The 17,748-nt window shown below is 47.4% G+C and overlaps 1 protein-coding gene across 4 annotated transcripts in view; it reads right to left on the bottom strand.

The window, feature by feature from the left end:
* LOC122558625 (docking protein 4) overlaps positions 1-17,748 on the bottom strand; it is a 101,015-nt gene that overhangs the window by 15,610 nt on the left and 67,657 nt on the right. For all 4 annotated transcript variants that reach the window (XM_043707417.2, XM_043707418.2, XM_043707415.2 and 1 more), the window contains 2 exons: positions 13,605-13,724; positions 6,943-7,132 (listed from right to left, as the gene is read on the bottom strand). In XM_043707417.2, the coding sequence (XP_043563352.1) occupies positions 6,943-7,132; positions 13,605-13,724 (310 nt within the window). The remainder of the gene's footprint in view (positions 1-6,942; positions 7,133-13,604; positions 13,725-17,748) is intronic.

Below are 17,748 nucleotides of genomic sequence, written 5' to 3'. Positions count from 1 at the left end.
ATAGGGCAAAAAATGGCAGATGGAGTTCAATCTGGGCAAATGTGAGGTGATGCATTTTGGAAAATCCAATTCAAGAGCAAACTATACATTAAATGGAAAAACCCTGGGGAAAATCGATGTACAGAAAATTGATCTGTGTATTCAGGTCCATTGTACCCTGAAGGTGGCAATGCAGGTCGATGGAGTGGTCAAGAAGGCATACAGCATGCTTTCCTTCATCGGTCAGGGCACAATAGTTGGCAGGCTATGTTACAGTTTTATAAGACTTTGATTCAGCCACATTTGGAATACTGCGTACAGTTCTGGTCGCCACATTACTTTGGAGAGGGTGCAGAGGAGGTTCACCAGGATGTTGCCTGGTATAGAGGGTGCTAGCTATGAGGAGAGGTTGAGCAGATTAGGATTATTTTCATTAGGAGGTTGAGGAGAGACCTGCTTGAGGTCTACAAAATCATGAGAGGTATAATCAGGGTGGATAGCAAGAACCTTTTTCCCAGAGTGAGGGACTCAATTACCTGGGGTCACAAGTTTAAGGTGAGAGGGGAAGGTTTAGGGGAGATATACATGGAACGTTCTTTACACAGAAGGTGGTGGGTGCCTTGGACAGAGGTGGTAAAGGTGGGCACAATAGCATCATTTAAGCTGTACCTAGATAGATAGATGAATGGGCAGGGAGCAGAGGAATACAGATCTTTAGAAAATAGGTGACAGATTTAGATAGAGGATCTGCATCAGCACAGGCTAGGATGGCCGAAGGGCCTGTTCCTATACTGTAATTTTCTGTGTTCTTTGTTCTCTGACAGTAGGATACAGGTATCACACAGAATCATAAAATCAAACAATATGAGCAAAGATATACCACGACCTGCATTGATCCCCTTCTCCCACACTAGCCCCTATTGGCTTGAATGTTATGACATTTCAATTCTCATCCAAATACGTTTTAAAGATTGTGGGGTTTCCTGCCTCAGCTACCTTCCCAGTGCATTCCAGACCCTGTCCACCCTCTGGGTGAAAAGTATAACATCAAATCCCCTGGAAACCTCCTGACTTTCATTTTTAAATTATTTCCCCATTTTCTTGACCCTCAATTAAGGGGAACAGCTCTTTTCTATTCACCTTGCCATGTCCCTTATGATTTTATATCCCCCTATCAGATTTGCCTTCAACCTTCTGTGCTCCAAAGAAAACAACCCAAGCTTATTCAGCCTCTGTTCATGGCTGAAATGCTTCATCCCAGGCAACATCCTGGTGAATCATGTCTGTACTCTTTCCAGTGCAAACACATCCTTCCTACAGACGAGAGTGTGGTGCTGGAAAAGCACAGCAGGTCAGGCAGCAACCGAGGAGCAGGATAATCGACGTTTTGGGCATAAGCCAAAACTTCATCGGGAGTGAGAGGCATCCTTCCTATAGTGTGGTGACCAGATCTGCACACAGTACTCCAGGTGTGGCCAAGCCAAAGTCCTATACAGGGCGAAAGTGAGGACTGCAGATGCTGGAGATTAGAGTCGAGAGTGTGGAGCTGGAAAAGCACAGCAGGTCAGGAATCAGCAGGAATTCCTGATGAAGGCCTTTTGCCCGAACATCGATTCTCCTGCTCCTCGGATGCTGCCTGACCTGCTGTGCTTTTCCAGCACCACACTCTTGACCCAAAGTCTTACACAGCTCCATTATAACCTCCCTACTCTTATACAAAATGCTTCAACTGATAAAGGCAAGTGTCCTATATGCCTTCTTAAGTATTGTACTAACATGTGAACGGCAGTGACCACATCTGCAGCAAGTGTTGGTTGCTGGAAGAACTCCGGATCAGAGTTGATGATCTGGAATCTGAGCTTCAAACACTGCGGCACATCCGGGAGGGGGAGAGTTACCTGGACGCTTTGTTTCAGGAGGCAGTCACACCTGGGAGATTAAGTAATTCACATTCAGTTAGTGATCAGGCACAAAAGAGTGTGACTGTAAGTGAGGCAGGTAGGGGGAACCTGAGTTCAGGAGTGGAGGAGCCTCAGCCCTTGACCTTGTCCAACAGATATGAGATTCTTGCTCCCTGTTCGGATGAGGAAAAGGGCTCTGGACAGGATGAGCCAACTGACGATGGCACCATGGTGCAGAGGGCCATTCAAGAGGGGGGAGCTAATAGACAAGTAGTGGTTATAGGGGATTCTATAATTAGGGGGACAGATAGTATCCTTTGCAAGCCGGATCGGGAGTCTCGCATGGTGTGTTGCCTGCCCGGTGCCAGGGTGCGAGACATCTCCGACCGTCTTGAAAGGATATTGGAGCGGGAGGGGGAGGATCCAGTTGTTGTGGTCCACGTTGGTACCAACAACATAGGCAAGACTAGGGTGGAGGACCTGTTTGGGCATTACGAAGCACTAGACAGGAAATTGAAGCACAGGTCCTCAAGGGTCATAATCTCCGGATTACTGCCCGAGCCACGTGCCAATTGGCATAGGGACAAGAAAATTAGGCAAGTAAACACGTGGCTAAGGGATTGGTGTGGGAAAGAGGGATTCCACTTCATGGGGCATTGGCATCAGTTTTGGAACAGGGGGTCTCCACCTGAACCGATCAGGTACCAATGTTCTAGTGAAGAGGATAAATAGGGTGGTCAGTAGGACTTTAAACTTCTGAGTTGGGGGGAAGGGAAAGTGAAAGCGACAGGGAGTATGGAGGTAAATGACAAGATAAGCAGCAAGATAGCATGTTTCCAGGTGGATTTAAAATTGAGGCAGACTGAGAATGCAGTAAAAAGCAAGGATAACTTAGGACATATGACTTCCAACATCTCTAATGATAAGGAAGTTAGCATTAAGGCACTTTACCTGAATGCTCGTAGCATTCATAACAAAGCCGATGAACTAATGGCACAGATAATAGTGAATGATTATGATGTAGTAAGCATCACAGAGACTTGGTTACAGGGGGGTCAGGACTGGCAGTTAAACCTCCATGGTTTTTCAACTTATCGAAAAGACAGAGAGGTGGGCAGAGGGGGTGGGGTTGCCTTGTTAGTTAAGAACAAAATTAAATCTATGGTATTGAATGACATAGCTTCGGATGATGTGGAGTCTGTGTGGGTGGAATTGAGGAACCACAAAGGCAAAAAAAACATAATTGGAGTTGTGTATAGACCTCCTAACGGTGGTCAGGACCAGGGACGCAACATGTACCGGGAAATAGAGAAGGCATGTCAGAAAGGCAAGGTTACATTGATCATGGGAGACTTCAATATGCAGGTGGACTGGGTAAATAATGTTGCTAGTGGATCTAAAGAAAGGGAATTCATGGAATGCTTACAGGATGGCTTTTTGGAACAGCTTGTCATGGAGCCCACAAGAGAGCAGGCTATTCTGGACCTAGTGCTTTGCAATGAACCAGACTCTATAAAAGATCTTAAAGTAAGGGAACCCTTAGGAAGTAGCGACCATAATATGGTAGAGTTCAGTCTGGAGTTTGAAAGGGAGAAGGCAAAATCGGATGTAATGGTGTTACAGTTGAATAAAGGTAATTATGAGGGCATGAGAGAGGAACTGACTAAAATAGACTGGAAGCAGAGGCTAACCGGGAAGACAGTAGAGCAAAAATGGCAGGAGTTTGTAGGTATAATTGAGGACACTGTACAGAGGTTCATTCCCAAGAAAAGAAAGATTAACCGGGGAGGGATTAGACAACCTTGGCTGACAAAGGAAGTCAGGAAATGTATTAAAGAAAAAGCGAGATCCTATAAAGTGGCTAAGAACAGTGGGAAATCAGAAGATTGGGAAGGATACAAAAGCAAACAGAGGATAACAAAGAGTGTAATAAGAAAGGAGAGGATCAAATATGAAGGTAGGCTAGCCAGTAATATTAGAAATAATAGTAAAAGTTTCTTTCAGTACATTAGAAACAAACGACAGGTAAAAGTAGACATTGGGCCACTTCAAACTGATGCAGGAAGCCTAGTGATGGGAGATAAGGAAATAGCAGGAGAACATAACAAGTACTTTGCGTCAGTTTTCACAGTGGAAGACATGAGTAATATCCCAAAAATTAAAGGGTGTCACGGGGCTGAGTTGAGTATGGTTGCCATTACGAAAGAGATAGTGCTAGAAAAGTTAAAAAGTCTTAAAATTGATAAATCTCCTGGCCCCGATGGGATACACCCTAGAATTCTGAGAGAGGTGGCTGAGGAAATAGCAGAGGCATTGGTTGAGATCTTTCAAGAGTCACTGGAGTCAGGAAAGGTCCCGGATGATTGGAAGATGGCTGTTGTAACCCCCTTGTTCAAGAAAGGATCAAGGCAAAAGATGGAAAATTATAGGCCAATCAGCTTAACCTCGGTTGTTGGTAAAATTCTAGAATCCATCATTAAGGATGAGGTTTCTAAATTCTTGGAAGAGCAGAGTCTGATTAGAACAAGTCAACATGGATTGAGTAATGCCTGACAAGCCTGTTGGAATTTTTTGAAGAGGTAACAAATAGGTTAGACCAGGGAAACCCAGTGGATGTGGTCTATCTAGACTTTCAAAAAGCCTTTGTTAAGGTGCCACACGGGAGGCTGCTGAGCAAGGTGAGGGCCCATGGTGTTCGAGGTGAGCTGCTGGGATGGATTGAGGATTGGCTGTCTAACAGAAGGCAGAGAGTTGGGATAAAAGGTTCTTTTTCAGAATGGCAGCCGGTGACGAGCGGTGTCCCGCAGGGTTCGGTGCTGGGGCCACAGCTGTTCGCATTATATATTAATGATTTGGATGAGGGAACCGGGGGCATTCTAGCGAAGTTTGCCGATGATACGAAGTTAGGTGGACAGGCAGGTAGTACTGAGGAAGTGGGGAGGCTACAGAAGGATCTAGACAGGTTGGGAGAGTGGTCCAGGAAATGGCTGATGGAATTTAACGTGAGCAAGTGCGAGGTCTTGCACTTTGGCAAAAAGAATAAAAGCATAGACTACTTCCTAAATGGTGAGAAAATTAATAAAGCCAAAGCACAAAGGGATCTGGGAGTGCTAGTCGAGGATTCTCTAAAGGTAAACATGCAGGTTGAGTCCGTGATTAAGAAAGCGAATGCAATGTTCTCTTATCTCAAGAGGGTTGGAATATAAAAGCAGAGATGTACTACTAAGACTTTATAAAGCTCTGGTTAGGCCGCATTTGGAGTACTGTGTCCAGTTTTGGTCCCCACACCTCAGGAAGGACATACTGGCACTGGAACGTGTCCAGTGGAGATTCACACGGATGATCCCTAGAATGACAGGTCTAACATATGAGGAACGGCTGAGGATACTGGGATTGTATTCGTTGGAGTTTAGAAGATTAAGGGGAGACTTAATAGAGATGTACAAAATAATACATGGCTTGGAAAAGGTGGATGCTGGAAATTGTTTCCGTTAGAAGAGGAGACTAGGACCCGTGGACACAGCCTTAGAATTAGAGGGGGTCATTTCAGAACAGGAGAAAGTGAGGTCTGCAGATGCTGGAGATCAGAGCTGGAAATGTGTTGCTAGAAAAGCGCAGCAGGTCAGGCAGCATCCAGGGAACAGGAGAATCGACGTTTCGGGCATAAACCCTTCTTCAGGAATGAATGAAATCCATTCATTCCTGAAGAAGGGCTTATGCCCGAAACGTCAATTCTCCTGTTCCCTGGATGCTGCCTGACCTGCTGCACTTTTCCAGCAACACATTTCCAGCTCATTTCAGAACAGAAATGCGGAGACATTTCTTCAGCCAGAGAGTGGTGGGCCTGTGGAATTCATTGCCGGGAGTGCAGTGGAAGCCGGGACGCTAAATGTCTTCAAGGCAGAGATTGATAGATTCTTGTTGTCTAGAGGAATTAAGGGCTACGGGGAGAACGCTGGTAAGTGGAGCTGAAATGCGCATCAGCCATGATTGAATGGCGGAGTGGACTCGATGGGCTGAATGGCCTTACTTCCACTCCTATGTCTTATGGTCTTATGTCCTGCAAACTTTAGTGGTCTGTGCACAAGCACTCCAAGATCCCTCTGTTCTCTGAGCTTCCTATTGTCCTGACATTCATTGGCTACTCCCTTGTCTTGTTCCTTTTCCAAAGTGCATACCTTCACATTTATCAGTCTTAAATTCCTTCTGACTAATCCACTCATATCCTCCTGTAAACTAACACCTTCTGACTCACTGACTACCCCTCTAGCCAGTCTTTGTGTTATCTGCAATCTTACTTAGCACTTCTCTCATGTTCTTATCTACATCATTTATGAATATCACAAACAATAAGGGATGCAGCACAGATCCCTGGACACTACACACCAGCTTCCAATCACACAAATGGCCTTCTACCACCACCCTCCTTCTCTGTCAGATTTGGATCCGGTTTGCCAAATTATCCTGGTTCCCATGATCTGTTTATCAGGGACCTTATCAAAAGCCTCGCTGAAATCCACGTAAACTACATCAACTGCCCAACCCTCATCCAAACACTCGATCATTTCCTTGAAGAATTCCACCAGATTTGTCTGGCATAATTTCCCTTTGACAAAACTATGCTAACTATTTCTGATCAAACCCTGTTTCTCTAAATTTCTCTCCCTCAGAATCTTCTCCAACAATTTCCCTACCATGGATGTAAATATCACTGATGTGTAGTTTCCTGGGTCCATCTCTATCACCCTCCTTGCAAACTGCAGACAAAGCTTGTTTAAGACCATATCTAGATGGTGCCATACAAACAGGATTTCTTTCCTTGAGAGTTCTCTTGATGACATGCTTTGTCAGAAATGTTTGCTATGTATGATGCAAGGAAGTTCAAAGTTCAAACTTTGCAGGTTGTCTTTATCTTTTCTTCTTCCCATGCCTTCACTCAATACTTTTGGCTTCATTTCGTCCTCTCAGCCTATTCCCTTGTCCTCCATCCTCATGTCTTCTCCCCTCTCCCTTCGCCCTCTCCCAGTCTCCCCATTCCCACTCCTCAGAAGTATGTTCCTACCGTCCAGCTTCAAAGGTGAAGCGTGTGTTGTCACGGCCGTATCTACGCAGTGAGCACAGTGGCCAGCTGAGCAGTTTGTTGCGGGTGTTGTGAATATCCCAGAGGTAGATGTTCTCATGCGTGATCTGCATCATACACTCTCCATAGACATCCAGGTTTGGGGAAGGGATGAGGTAAACATTGAAACGCTCTGTCAGGAAGATGACAAAGACTCCAATCAGGACAAAGTGCTGGCCACCTCAATAACAATAACAATGGCAGCTACATTGACATCGAGGCAGCCACATCGCACCACTTCACAAGAGCTCAAATGAATACAGACAGGACAGCGATATGAAAAGTTTATAACAAAGGCCAGTTTGTGCAAAACAGGATCTGACAATCAGTGAGGGTCTGTGATTATCTATGAAAAGATCTGTGATGATCTGTCATGAGCTGAGAGAATCTGTGAAGATCTGTGAGAATTGCGAAGACTTGTGAGGATCTGTGAAGATTCACAATGGTCTATGAGGATTGATGATAATCCATGAGAGCCGGTGTGGATTAGCGGTGATCTAGGATGATTTGCGATGATCTGATGATCTGTAAGAATCTGTGAGAATCTGTAAGAATCTATGAAAGCCTGTGAGGATCTGTCAGAATATCTGTGATAGGCTGTGAGGATCTGAAAGTATCTCTGGAAATCTGTGATCTGTGCGGATCTCAGAATCTGAGAGAATCTGTGACGATCTGTGAGTATTTGTAAGAAAATGCCATGATTCTATGATGATGTGTGAGATTCTGTGACGATGTGTGAGAATCTGTGACGATGTGTGAGAATCTGTGATGATGTGTGAGAATCTGCCATTCTGTGATGATCCATGAAGATCTGTGAGAAGTTGTGAGAACCTGTGATGACCTGTGAGGATCTGTGGATGATCTGTGAGGATCTGTGGATGATCTGTGGATGATCTGTGGATGATCTGTGGATGATCTGTGGATGATCTGTGGATGACCTGTGAGGATCTGTGGATGACCTGTGGATGATCTGTGGATGATCTGTGGATGACCTGTGGATGATCTGTGGATGACCTGTGAGGATCTGTGGATGACCTGTGGATGATCTGTGGATGATCTGTGGATGACCTGTGGATGACCTGTGGATGATCTGTGGATGATCTGTGGATGACCTGTGAGGATCTGTGGATGATCTGTGAGGATCTGTGGATGATCTGTGGATGACCTGTGGATGACCTGTGGATGACCTGTGAGGATCTGTGGATGACCTGTGAGGATCTGTGGATGACCTGTGGATGATCTGTGGATGACCTGTGAGGACCTGTGGATGATCTGTGGATGATCTGTGGATGACCTGTGGATGACCTGTGGATGATCTGTGGATGATCTGTGGATGATCTGTGGATGATCTGTGGATGATCTGTGGATGACCTGTGGATGACCTGTGAGGATCTGTGGATGACCTGTGGATGATCTGTGGATGATCTGTGGATGATCTGTGGATGACCTGTGGATGATCTGTGGATGACCTGTGAGGATCTGTGGATGATCTGTGAGGATCTGTGAGGATCTGTGGATGATCTGTGGATGATCTGTGGATGACCTGTGAATGATCTGTGGATGACCTGTGGATGACCTGTGAGGATCTGTGGATGACCTGTGGATGATCTGTGGATGATCTGTGGATGACCTGTGAGGATCTGTGGATGATCTGTGGATGATCTGTGGATGACCTGTGAGGATCTGTGGATGACCTGTGGATGATCTGTGGATGACGTGAGGATCTGTGGATGATCTGTGAGGATCTGTGGATGATCTGTGGATGATCTGTGGATGACCTGTGAGTATCTGTGAATGACCTGTGGATGACCTGTGGATGATCTGTGGATGACCTGTGAGGACCTGTGAGGACCTGTGGATGATCTGTGGATGATCTGTGGATGATCTGTGGATGATCTGTGGATGATCTGTGGATGACCTGTGGATGACCTGTGGATGATCTGTGGATGACGTGAGGATCTGTGGATGATCTGTGAGGATCTGTGGATGATCTGTGGATGATCTGTGGATGACCTGTGGATGACCTGTGAGGACCTGTGAGGACCTGTGGATGATCTGTGGATGATCTGTGGATGATCTGTGAGGATCTGTGGATGACCTGTGGATGATCTGTGGATGATCTGTGAGGACCTGTGGATGATCTGTGGATGATCTGTGGATGATCTGTGGATGACCTGTGAGGATCTGTGGATGACCTGTGGATGATCTGTGAGAACCTGTGAGGATCTGTAGATGATCTGTGAGGATCTGTGGATGATCTGTGAGGACCTGTGGATGATCTGTGAGGATCTGTGGATGATCTGTGGATGATCTGTGGATGATCTGTGGATGATCTGTGGATGATCTGTGGATGACCTGTGGATGATCTGTGGATGACCTGTGGATGACCTGTGGATGACCTGTGGATGACCTGTGGATGATCTGTGAGGATCTGTGAGAATTGTCACAAATCTCAATCTCAGTTATAGAGTCGTAGAGTCATAGAGATGGAAACAGACCCGTCCATGCCGACCAGATATCCCAATCCAATCTAGTTCTGGACTCCCCGACCCCAGGGAAAAGATTTTGTCTATTTATCCTATCCACGCCCCTCATGATTTTATAAACCTCTATAAGGTCACCCCTCAGCCTCCGAAGCTCCAGGGAAAACAGCCCCAGCCTGTTCAGCCTCTCCCTGTAGCTCAGATCCTCCAACCCTGGCAACATCCTTGTAAATCTTTTCTGAACCCTTTCAAGTTTCACAACATCTTTCCGATAGGAAGGAGACTAGAATTGCACGCAATATTCCACAAGTGGCCTAACCAATGTCCTGTACAGCCGCAACATAACCTCCCAACTCCTGTACTCAATACTCTGACCAATAAAGGAAAGCATACCAAACGCCTTCTTCACTATCCTATCTACCTGCGACTCCACTTTCAAGGAACCTGCACTCCAAGGTCTCTTTGTTCAGCAACACTCCCTAGGACCTCACCATTAAGTTTATAAGTCCTGCTAAGATTTGCTTTCCCCACATTTGTCTGAATTAAACTCCATCTGCCACTTCTCAGCCCATTGGCCCATCTGGTCCAGATCCTGTTGTAATCTGAGGTAACCCTCTTCGCTGTCCACTACACCTCCAATTTTGGTGTCATCTGCAAACTTACTAACTGTACCTGTAGAGAACCCAGCACTAATCCTTGTGGCAGTCCACTGGTCACAGGCCTCCAGTCTGAAAAACAACCCTCCACCACCACCCTCTGTCTTCTACCTTTGAGCCAGTTCTGTATCCAAATGGCTAGTTCTCCCTGTATTCCATGAGATCTAACCTTGCTAACCTGTCTCCCATGGGGAACCTTGTCGAACGCCTTACTGAAGTCCATATAGATCACATCTACTGCTCTGCCCTCATCAATCCTCTTTGTTACTTCTTCAAAAAACTCAATCAAGTTTGTGAGACATGACTTGCAGCTGCTGTCAATATATAGGAGTTTGCAACTCAGAAAGCTCAGCTCAATGGTGTGCCTGAGTGCCCAGCTCCAAGGACGGCAGACTGCCTTACTTGAGGAGTATTCACGAACTGTTCCTAAAAGCTAAGTTTACATTCCAGATTTATGAATGAATTGAAATTTCACCAGCTGTCAGGTTGGGAATTGAGCCAACGCCCCCTGAATATTAACTTGGGGTTCTGCATTACCAATTCAGTGAGATTCCCACAATGCCATCATCTCCCTTTTTCACAAGGCATCTTATGGTTTTTGACAATGCAGTATCAAATACATCAATAAATCCAGGTTGAGTTTGTACATCAACAGTGTCCCCCACCAGCTCATTATATTCTTAAAGCACACAAATACATTTGTCAAAAATTAATTCCTTTTCACAAAACTCTGTTGACCTTGCCTGATTCTCAGTGTCCGACGACTGTACCTTTGATTATGGATTTGAATCTTTTCTCAATGATACGACCTTTTCCCAATTGACCAATTAGTCTCCTGCTTTTTGACTGCCTCACTTCTTGAACTGAGGTGTTAGACTTACAGGCTTCTAATTTTCTGGTATTTTGGTGTTTTGGAAAAATTACACCCATTGCATCCACCAAACCTGAAACCTCTTCTTTTAAGTCCCTAGGATGTAGGCCACAGATACAGGGGGCCTGTCAATTTTCAGTCATAGAATCCCTGCAGTGTGGTAAAAGGCCATTAGGCCCAACAAGTTCACACACTCCCTCCGAACAGTAACCAACCTAGACCCATTCCCCAACCCTATTACTGTACATTTACCCCTGAGTAATGCACTTAACTTACACATCCCTGAACATTGTGGCAATTTAGTATGGCTAATTCCCCTGACCTGCACATCTTTGGAATGTGGGAGGAAACCAGAGCACTCGGAGGAAACCCATGCAGACAAAGGGAGAATGAGCAAACTCCACACAGACAGTCACCCAAGGCTGGAATCAAACCTGGGTCCCTGCCGCTGTGAGGCAGCAGTGCAAACCACTGAGTCATCGTGCCTAGTCGTATTACCTTGCCCAGTACTTTTTCCCTAGTGATCTCGATTGTTGCAAGTCCTTTTCCTCCCCTTTCTTTTCCTTGAGAAGCCTCCTTTTCTACTATTCTCAGGACCTTTTTGTGTCTTGTACTGTGAAAATGGATACCAAGTACTTGTTCAAAGCCTCTAGTATTTCCTCATTTCCCAGCATTCATTGCCACGTCACCCTCTAAGGCACCAACATCACTTAAGTTACTCTTTTCCTTCATCAATACTGGTCGAAGCTATTATTGTGTGCTTTGTGTTTTTTGCCAGTTTCCTCAATTACTTCACCTTCTCCCTTTGATTTCCTCAGCGATTCTTTCCTGCTTTCTGAATTCTGCATAACTTTCTGACCTATCGTTAATCCTTCCAGCATCATATATCTTTTCTTTGAAAGGATGCCAATTCCTTCAAGACCTGCAGAGCCTTTCTTTCACAACGGAGTCAGTTTTTTGTTTCATTTTAAAATATCCTTTAAATGACTTCTTCTTCTGTAGTGTCTTAACTTTTAACTATTTTCCTGTTCCATTTTGGCTGACTGTGTCTTTATACACCTCTACTTGTCTTTACTGACATTTAAGACATTGTTTCACACTCCAGCTTCTCACAATCAAGACCAGATCTTTTCCTAGCATTCCTACACTGAAATACTGCAGCAATTTAAAAAGTCACTTCACTGCCACTTTCTGATTAGATTCCCTACAGCATGAAAACAGGCCTTTCGTCCCAACCAGTCCACACTGACCCTCTGAAGAGTAACCCACCCATGCCCACTTCCCTCTGATTAATGCACCTAACACTGTGGGCAATTTTAGCACGGGTAATTCACTTATCCTGCACATCTTTGGGCTGAGACAGGAAACTGGAGCATCTAGAGAAAACTCATGCAGACACAGGGAGAATGTGCGAACTCCACACAGGCAGTCGCCTGAGGCTGGAATTGAACCTGGGACCCTGGTGCTGGGATGTAGTAGTGCTAACCACTGAGCCACTGTGCCACCCTCTCCAGGGTAATGTGACGATGCTGTCACTTTAAAAGGTTATTTTGTCTTGGTTTCTTTTTTGAAGAAAGGTCATAAAAGATAGGCACCTAGCAGTTTACCAGAACCAATAAACTAAACTACTGTGAGACCTTCATGTGTTTTTTTATACAGTTGAACAATGGAAACAGACTGAATTAGTGTGGCCAGCTCTCACAGACCAGACCTTTTATTTAGTTGTGGTATCAGAAGTCGTTTGGGGTCTTAGAAGAGTTGGAAAGTTCAGTGAATGGTTCCTAGCTGCTACTTTCTCTGAAATCTCTCGATGTTTTCTTCTCCTGGATTGGAGAATTGCATGTAAGAATCTGTGTCTGAATTAGCCTTTTTGCTAAGTGGTGTGGTTATGGCACGTATATTGTATTAGCGATAGCTACTGTATCTATTACTCTGATTAGTTTTCCAATAGTCGTTATGCTAAATTCCTCTTTCTTTTGTTTGTATTTTAACTATACTGTTTCATTCAATGAGGTTTAACTTAACACATGGCAGTTTGACCAGTCGCACAGCACTTCACATCTCCCTTTAAAATAAGAGAAAGGTTGGGTCTTAACTACCTGCTTAAAGTACTTTGAGGGGGTCTGATCTGGTCCATAACAGTAATTAAGAATGGGCAATAAATGCTTGGCCTGTATAGAAATGAGCATGAAAAGCTGGCTTAGGTAGTGACACCCACAACCAATAACCAAAAATAAAGAGATCATTCAACCACACACACACACACACACACACACACAGATACAGACAGACAGACACACACACAGATACATACAGACACACACAGACACACACACACACACACAGATACAGACAGACAGACACACACACACACACACACACACAAACACACACAGATACAGACAGACACACACACACACACACAAACACACACAGATACAGACAGACAGACACACACACAGATACATACAGACACACACAGACACAGGCGTACACGTATAAAGACAAGCACAAACACATGCACAGATGCGCGCGCGCCCACACACACACACACACGAATAACACTTCGACTGATTGACAGGGTGAGATTCTCACCGTTTTGTTCACACATAACACCAGCAGCAAGCAGATCTGGCTCGCCCAGGGTGATATCGTTGAGTCTCGCCCCGAGACATTCGATGGAGAGAATTTTGTACCATTCCTCAGCTTCCAGCTCTGTGAGCAATCGTATGATCAGTTATACTATTCTCGAAACATTAAATCACAAAACATATCTCCATAAAGAAGAGAAGGACAAATGCCACTTTGCAGGGTACATTGTCATAGAGGTACAATCCACAGGCACTGACACACACTCATTGCTGTGTGTTGACATCTAGCTGCTGGTAATATCACCCAAAGCCTGAGAAAAAGATGTCTCACACCAACAGCACTCGTGATGTCGAGCCACCTTGGGTGCAATAATCACTCGACTGAAATGTTCCATTTCTGGGCAGAATTTTACATGAGGAGAAAGTACTGCAGATGCTGGAGACCAGAGTTGAAAAATGTGGTGCTGGAAAAACCTGAAGAAGGGCTTATGCCCGAAACGTCGATTCTCCTGCTCCTCGGATGCTGCCTGGCCTGCTGTGTTTTTCCAGCACCACATTTTTCAGAATTATATTACATGAGCATGGATTCCTCCCTCAGGAACCCTTACACCAGAAGGTGAACAATTTTCTAGAAAGCCTATCATTCTCACACACACAAAGATTCTCACTGGGGTACAGTGTCCCAAATATAGACTGACTCTCACGGGGTACCGGTCCCACACAAATACGGACTCTCACTGGGATGTAGACACCACACATACACTGATTGTCACTGGGGTACAATGTCCCACACAGACTCAGTGGGATACGGGTTCCCATACACACTGACTCTCACTGGAGCACAGGGATCCCAGACACTCACTGACTCTCACTGGGGGACGGTGTCCGAACCACACACTGACTCTCAGTGGGGTACGGGTCCCAAGCACACACATAGACTCAGTGAATGTATGGGAGTCAAACTGGAGTTCGGTGTCTCTTACACACACACACACTCTCACTGGGGTTGGGGATCCCCCATACAACGGACTCTCATTTGGTTACAAGTTACACACAAACACTGCCTCTCACTGGGGTATGGTGTCCCCCCCACACATGGACTCTTAGTGGGGTACTGTGTCTGACACACACATACTTCCTCACTGGGGTACGATGTTCCACATATAGACTCGACTCTTACTGCGGTACCGGTCCCACAGCCTCACTGACTCTCATCGGGGTACGGTGTCCCAGACACACACTGACTCTCACTGAGAAAATGGGTCCTACAAATACACTGACTCATGCTGGGGTACAGGATCCCACACACACAGTGACTCTCACTGGGGTACGGGCCCCACACACACAGTGACTCACACTGGGGTACGGGCCCCACACACACAGTGACTCTCTCTGGGGTACAGGCCCCACACACACAGTGACTCACACGGGGGTATAGTGTCCCACACACACAGTGACTCTCTCTGGGGTATAGTGTCCCACACACACAGTGACTCACACTGGGGTACGGGATCCCACACACACAGTGACTCACACTGGGGTACGGGATCCCACACAAACAGTGACTCACACTGGGGTACGGGATCCCACACACACAGTGACTCACACTGGGGTACGGGATCCCACACAAACAGTGACTCACACTGGGGTACGGGATCCCACACACACAGTGACTCACACTGGGGTACGGGATCCCACACACACAGTGACTCACACTGGGGTACGGGATCCCACACACACAGTGACTCACACTGGGGTACGGGATCCCACACACACAGTGACTCTCTCTGGGGTACGGGCCCCACACACACAGTGACTCACACTGGGGTACAGGCCCCACACACACAGTGACTCTCTCTGGGGTACGGAATCCCACACACACAGTGACTCACACTGGGGTACGGGATCCCACACACACAGTGACTCACACTGGGGTACGGGATCCCACACACACAGTGACTCACACTGGGGTACAGGCCCCACACACACAGTGACTCTCTCTGGGGTACGGGCCCCACACACACAGTGACTCACACTGGGGTACGGGATCCCACACACACAGTGACTCTCTCTGGGGTACAGGCCCCACACACACAGTGACTCTCTCTGGGGTATAGTGTCCCACACACACAGTGACTCACACTGGGGTACGGGATCCCACACACACAGTGACTCTCTCTGGGGTACGGGATCCCACACACACAGTGACTCACACTGGGGTACGGGATCCCACACACACAGTGACTCACACTGGGGTACGGGATCCCACACACACAGTGACTCTCACTGGGGTACGGGATCCCACACACACAGTGACTCTCACTGGGGTACGGGCCCCACACACACAGTGACTCACACTGGGGTACAGGATCCCGCACACACAGTGACTCTCTCTGGGGTATAGTGTCCCACACACACAGTGACTCACACTGGGGTACGGGATCCCGCACACACAGTGACTCACACTGGGGTACGGGATCCCACACACACAGTGACTCTCTCTGGGGTACGGGCCCCACACACACAGTGACTCACACTGGGGTACGGGATCCCACACACACAGTGACTCTCTCTGGGGTACGGGATCCCACACACACAGTGACTCTCACTGGGGTACGGGATCCCACACACACAGTGACTCTCTCTGGGGTACGGGCCCCACACACACAGTGACTCTCTCTGGGGTACGGGCCCCACACACACAGTGACTCACACTGGGGTACGGGATCCCACACACACAGTGACTCTCACTGGGGTACGGGATCCCACACACACAGTGACTCTCTCTGGGGTACGGGATCCCACACACACACTGACTCTCACTGGGGTACAGGGTCCCACACACACAGTGACTCTCTCTGGGGTATGGGATCCCACACACACAGTGACTCACACTGGGGTACGGGATCCCACACACACAGTGACTCTCTCTGGGGTACGGGCCCCACACACACAGTGACTCTCTCTGGGGTACGGGATCCCACACACACAGTGACTCACACTGGGGTACAGGATCCCGCACACACAGTGACTCTCTCTGGGGTATAGTGTCCCACACACACGGTGACTCTCACTGGGGTACGGGATCCCACACACACAGTGACTCACACTGGGGTACGGGATCCCACACACACAGTGACTCACACTGGGGTACGGGATCCCACACACACAGTGACTCACACTGGGGTACGGGATCCCACACACACAGTGACTCACACTGGGGTACGGGATCCCACACACACAGTGACTCTCTCTGGGGTACGGGATCCCACACACACAGTGACTCACACTGGGGTATAGTGTCCCACACACACAGTGACTCACACTGGGGTACGGGATCCCACACACACGGTGACTCTCACTGGGGTACGGGATCCCACACACACAGTGACTCTCACTGGGGTACGGGATCCCACACACACAGTGACTCTCTCTGGGGTATAGTGTCCCACACACACGGTGACTCTCACTGGGGTACGGGATCCCACACACACAGTGACTCTCTCTGGGGTATAGTGTCCCACACACACAGTGACTCACACTGGGGTACGGGATCCCACACACACAGTGACTCTCACTGGGGTACGGGATCCCACACACACAGTGACTCTCTCTGGGGTATAGTGTCCCACACACACGGTGACTCTCACTGGGGTACGGGATCCCACACACACAGTGACTCTCACTGGGGTATAGTGTCCCACACACACAGTGACTCTCACTGGGGTATAGTGTCCCACACACACAGTGACTCACACTGGGGTACGGGATCCCACACACACGGTGACTCTCACTGGGGTACGGGATCCCACACACACAGTGACTCACACTGGGGTATAGTGTCCCACACACACAGTGACTCACACTGGGGTACGGGATCCCACACACACGGTGACTCACACTGGGGTACGGGATCCCACACACACAGTGACTCTCTCTGGGGTATAGTGTCCCACACACACAGTGACTCACACTGGGGTACGGGATCCCACACATACACTGACTCTCTCTGGAGTACAGGCCCCCCACACACACTGACCCTCACTGGGGTATAGTGTCCCACACACACAGTGACTCACACTGGGGTACGGGATCCCACACACACGGTGACTCTCACTGGGGTACGGGATCCCACACACACAGTGACT

This window comes from Chiloscyllium plagiosum, unplaced genomic scaffold (assembly GCF_037043375.1).
Source record: "Chiloscyllium plagiosum isolate Xiang-an unplaced genomic scaffold, Cpla_swu_hap1 HiC_scaffold_17, whole genome shotgun sequence".
NCBI classification, from domain to species: domain Eukaryota; kingdom Metazoa; phylum Chordata; class Chondrichthyes; order Orectolobiformes; family Hemiscylliidae; genus Chiloscyllium; species Chiloscyllium plagiosum.
Note: the sequence above shows the minus strand (reverse complement) of the source record. Positions and strands in the feature narration are given on the sequence as shown.